The 5,000-nt window shown below is 45.5% G+C and overlaps 2 protein-coding genes across 4 annotated transcripts in view; one reads left to right on the forward strand and one right to left on the reverse strand.

Annotated features, from left to right (window-relative positions):
* mon1a (MON1 secretory trafficking family member A) overlaps window positions 1–2,132 on the reverse strand; it is a 9,627-nt gene extending 7,495 nt beyond the window's left edge. Inside the window, exons 1-2 of one of the 3 annotated variants that reach the window (XM_012832035.3) lie at window positions 1,986–2,132; window positions 440–676 (exon numbers count right to left, since the gene is read on the reverse strand). In XM_012832035.3, coding sequence (XP_012687489.1) covers window positions 440–581 — 142 coding nt within the window. In that variant the 5' untranslated portion in view covers window positions 582–676; window positions 1,986–2,132. Of the gene's footprint in view, window positions 1–439; window positions 677–926; window positions 1,145–1,306; window positions 1,501–1,985 lie in introns of those variants that run through there. The other 2 variants (XM_012832034.3, XM_031567872.2) reach the window with 2 other exon arrangements.
* A 330-nt stretch (window positions 2,133–2,462) lies between these two features.
* On the forward strand, window positions 2,463–3,577 carry atp5f1e (ATP synthase F1 subunit epsilon). Its single transcript, XM_042707834.1, has 3 exons — window positions 2,463–2,625; window positions 3,260–3,385; window positions 3,473–3,577. The coding sequence occupies exons 1-3, from the start codon at window positions 2,594–2,596 to the stop codon at window positions 3,477–3,479; spliced, it is 165 nt and encodes a 54-aa protein (XP_042563768.1). The 5' UTR covers window positions 2,463–2,593; the 3' UTR covers window positions 3,480–3,577.
* The last annotated feature ends 1,423 nt before the right edge of the window (window positions 3,578–5,000 follow it).

A 5,000-nucleotide genomic window follows, 5' to 3' on the forward strand; every position in this document is an offset into this window, starting at 1 on the left:
GTTACCCCTGCCCTCCGACCCACCCCTCAGATTAGAACATGGGTCAGAGTTCTGCTGGTTCCTAATTTAGAATATGGGTCAGAATCAGGGGATCCCATTTCGTTGTAGGGGGGGACAATACACTGTCAAATTTCAGAGAGTAATTCTTGGGGGGGGGACGCAGGAAAATTGCAGATGACCCCGCCCCCTCCCCCCGCGACGGAGTTTTGCCATCTTTTTCACATGCAGGGACGTAATAACTCGTTTTTAAAATACACAGAAGAACAGAAATGTCCGGCAAGGCAAAATCCCCGGCCGATTTTGGAATCCCTGCCTGACGCATTCTTTTAGGTCTCGAAAAGAGGACGTGTCCGGATAGACACGCCCCCCCCGGCATCCCCTGGGTTCTGCTGGTTCCTTATATAGAACATGGGTCAGAGTGGGTTCTGCTGGTTCTCACCTGGCTCTGTTCCCTCCACCAGGCCGGGTGTGGGGCTCTCAGCCCTGTCAATGCGCAGGCGTTCCACGGTCAGGTGTTCCGCGGTCAGGCAGCCATTGGACGGCATCGACTCCCATGGCTGGTTGTGGACATCGGCGGCCATGACTGCTGCGTCACCGGTGCAGTCACCTGTGCGGTGATCTCAGCTCCCCTCTGTAAGATCACAGCATTCCCGAGGACTCACCGCAGGACTGAGACCTGCAGAGATCATCACACACACACACAAAACACAACAACATCAAATCACATGGCAAGGTTAGGAGGAAAAGATCATTCCCAAAACCTAATTCGACGAACAAAAACTAAATTATGAACTATGACGTCAGTCACGTGAGTAAGTGTCTCTAGCCGGGGGATTTGACGTGTTCTATTTCGACTGTCTCTAAATCTAATGGCCGATTGGTATCTGCTGGACAGACAAAAGCATCGATAGCTGTTGCAAAATTACCTGGCGTTAAAGACAGCTGTCAACTTCGAACAAGCTTTCTGCATTCGTTTAACTCTGATCGGATTATTGAAAGCACAACTACGTTAGCTCCTGAAGTCGAAATAAGTTGGATTAGTTTGTGGTTAACGTTACTACAAACGTGTAAGGCCATTGCAGGGCTTTCGCGGCATTAATATGTATTAGAAACTGATCGAACTCGCAGCCGGAAGATGAGCCGATGAGGAAATCTCAGCATAGCCTCAATCAGTGGCTAACGACTAGCATGCAATCTTGCAAACAGAAACAGGCTGTGCTGGTATAGCCTGTTCGAGAGATGTGCCTGTTTGAACCGTCACTCAGTACCATGTACTAACAGACATAGCAGGTATTGACTACTATACCTTTCACTGGCGTCGGTGATCATGCATTTTCGCAATTTTTGGACTTGTCCGGAGTGTACAATGAACTCTGGATCTGTCAGGAGACCTCAATGCAGAGTGTTCGCTTTGAATTATGGGGGATGTAGTGTTTATTCTGAGACTGTCATGTGTTTCCACTTGGTGCTTTCCCTACCCGGTTTCTATGGTGGCCTGACTGCCGAGTCTAACCATTTACAGAAGTACGGAAGCACAGAATGTTTTTCTACTGTTGTTAATCAGTACTTTACAGAAGTATTGCTTGTGAAATGTAATGCGCAGCCCCTACACACTACACATACTCATCGCAACGCCGCCGGCCAAAGCGCTTGCACTGCGGAACGCTGAAGCGAACGTGAAAGGTGATCAAGCCGAAGACGGGTATCATCATCGTAAAACCCTAAGCACAGAATGTTTTTCTACTGTTGTTAATTAGTACTTTGCAAAAGTATTTCTTATGAATTGTAATGTGCAGCCCCTACACACTACACATACTCATCGCAACGCCGTATGTAGGCCTACCCCTGCCCACTCTCCAGCGCAATTCCGTCTCGACTTAATACCTCCATACTTCCACATCAGAATCAGAAACGTTTTTATTGCCAAGTAGGTTTACACCTACCAGGAATTTTGTATGGTACATTGATGCAAACAATAAACTTACACAATAAACATATCACGGACTGTGCTCCTCCGTCTCTTCTACCATTGCCCACCGTCCTCACCCGCGCGTCCCACAGGTCTGCTCTGTGCGTTTGACTGTCATTTTCGGTTTGGTTTCGTATTTCCGTTTTCAGTAGTGCGAAAATGTCATTTTCATATCGGGTTTGGTCAAAGTATTCCAGGTAGAGGGCTTGCACAGTCAACCCACCATTTCATTTCAAATTACGAGAAAATAACAATACTGTAATCTGTAGAGGACTGCAGACTGTGTCATGTTCTATTTTGTTTCCATGTATCTTGGGGATAAAAACTACAGTGGCACGTTACGTGTAGTAGGCCGTTTTAATACCGTGTGATGTAGCGTGCTTCAGGCTCAGGTCAGTGCGCGGTGCCGGGGGGGGGGATTAGTTTTATTCAGACAAAATTGTTTATATTTCCCCCTTTCTCCACTAGGTGGCGATGCTTGCATCCCATCAGAGGGATTAGAGTTGCGTTGAACAGGTTTATGCCCAGGACCGTGGCCGGTGTCAGCGCGTGCACAAACTAATTCTACTGCGTATCTCCTGCGTATCTCTTGAACGGCTGTGAACGAGCGTCACATTTGCAAGGATGGTTGCTTACTGGAGACAAGCGGGGTTGAGGTAACATGATTTAGAATTGAAGTAACTATCTTGTTATCTAGTAATGTGGCGTAGTTGTCTTGCTACCGAGATGCTGTCTGATTAAACGGAGGCTCTTTTATGTGTAATGTTGGGGCTTAAGCAGATACCCGCAAGACAAGCCACAATCATCCATCAGTTCCACTGAGCAAATGTCCGAATGTATTTTAGCAAACTTGGGTGCCGGTGCAAGCAGGACTATCGATCAGTTGAAGCAGCAATATGTAGTTCTGTTCCAAAACTAGCAAACTAACTACCTAAAAGGCATGCAAAGACCACCAACAGCCCAGTTGACACTGATAGAAGCTTGCCTAGACACTAACTGGTGTCTTTTCGGCAATATAGCTGGCAATGTCTTTCTGTGAAAGCTTTTCTTCCATTTTTACAGGGTATTCCAGTCTGTTATACAGAACTGCATAGGGCATATCCTGGATGGCTAGTGTCCTTCACATGACCATATGCTATCAAAATGAATTTGAGAATGGTACCAAAACTAGTTGCCTGTAAAACCATACCCCAAAAAATGTCAAATTGTTGCATAGTGTTACTTTAAGGGAGTTTTGTGGGTAAACTGAAAATGTCCTTTACGGTTCATCGTGTATCCCTTATCCATCAGCTACATCCGCTTCTCGGCCATCAGCGCGCAGGCGGTGCGCGAGGCGCTTAAGCCGAAGGTCAAAGAGCTTGCGATGAAGAACGCTGAAGCGAACGTGAAGGTGATCAAGCCGAAGACCATCCACAGGTATCATCATCGTAAAACCCTAAGCACAGAATGTCTTTCTACTGTTGTTAATCATGACCGATCTAAAAGATGTCGTTGTCCTTACAGGAGCTGAAGGCCACGTATGAGACTCGGGCTGCTAGAAGAACATGATGTTGAGTCCTTAATCACGGTGTAATCTTATTAAAGCTCTGATGGTTGTAAACACCGTGACCAGTCTCTCCTTGTCTTAGTCGACCTGAGTAACCTACAGTGTTCAGTTGAATTCCTCACTCACCCCCCATTCATTCAAAAACAGGTGTGGTGTATGCAGGGATGGATTAACGAACGGGCCTACGAGCTGAAGGGGCCCCTAAGCCAGATCCTCTGCGTGAAGTCGCTGTTATGTATCTCTTATTTGTGGTTGAAAGAGGTTTATTTTGTTCATTTGCTAATGGCTTTAATTGAGTGTACCTGTGCTGTGTTCAAAAATGTGCATGTGCGCCAGGGGCGTAACTATAGACAATGCAGCCAGCGCGAAAGGTTCGTAGGCAAGCAGACCCTGCTTTCTAAATGTTTTCGAACATATGGATGTCAAAGTGTCGCTAGTTTAAATGCGCCAGTGATCAAGGATACGTTTTTATGGACTATCAAAGATACCTTATGCTGTATATTCCCTCAAAATGGCAAACCTGTCTCTGTCATGGTTTTCATAATTTTTAGGGGGAAATCGTCAGTAGCAATCTATAACACAATTATATGCTTATCGTACATACACTATAGAAACTATTAAAAAGCTGTTTAACATGTCCAGGCCCAGGGGCCAGTGGTTTCTTAATCCGTCCATGGGTGTATGAATATACTTATGTGTTATGTCAAACTGAAGGCAGGTATGATGTGTGAATATACTTATGTCAAACTGAAGGCAGATATGATGTGTGAATATACTTATGTCAAACTGAAGGCAGGTATGATGTGTGAATATACTTTCTGTCGAAGTGGAAGACTAAGGTTAGGGGACATGCGCACCTTCTCTCATCTGATCTGTAGTACTCATGCTGTCCACAAGAGGGCAGAAGAGCAGACGCTCGTTACTGTAGAAAGGGCCACTCTGCTTTGAAAATGTGTTATTCGAGGAGTTCATCTCTAGTGTCAGTGAGAATTCAATTCAATTCAATTCAATTTTATTTATATAGCGCCATAACAATACAATTGTCTCTAGGCGCTTTACAGAGCCCAGAGCCTGAAACCCCCTTAGTGTAAGCACAATGGCAACACGGGCAAGAAAAAACTCCCTGTTAGTCAGGAAGGAACCTTAAGCAGAACCACGGCACATAAGGGGGAACCCATCTGCTTGAGGTCGGCCGGGTGGAGATAGGAAGGGGGGATGGGGGGAGGGTTGTGTGGCAGAAGGGGAAGGGAAACAACAGGTGTTGTACATAGCCTGCATTTGGTAGATGTATATAATATATATACAGACATCCGGTGGTAAATACATGATACAGACAAGACCAGTTTAGTGGGTATACACTGTGCTGATAGGGTTACTGTTACAGGGGTAAGGAGAGTAGGAACAGAGAAACATGTTGATGGTGGCGATGTTATATATTGTATATAAATGCTAGCATAGGGTAGTGTGTTTCTGTCAGTGTTATTT

Source organism: Clupea harengus, chromosome 5 (assembly GCF_900700415.2).
Source record: "Clupea harengus chromosome 5, Ch_v2.0.2, whole genome shotgun sequence".
Classification (NCBI taxonomy): Eukaryota; Metazoa; Chordata; class Actinopteri; order Clupeiformes; family Clupeidae; genus Clupea; species Clupea harengus.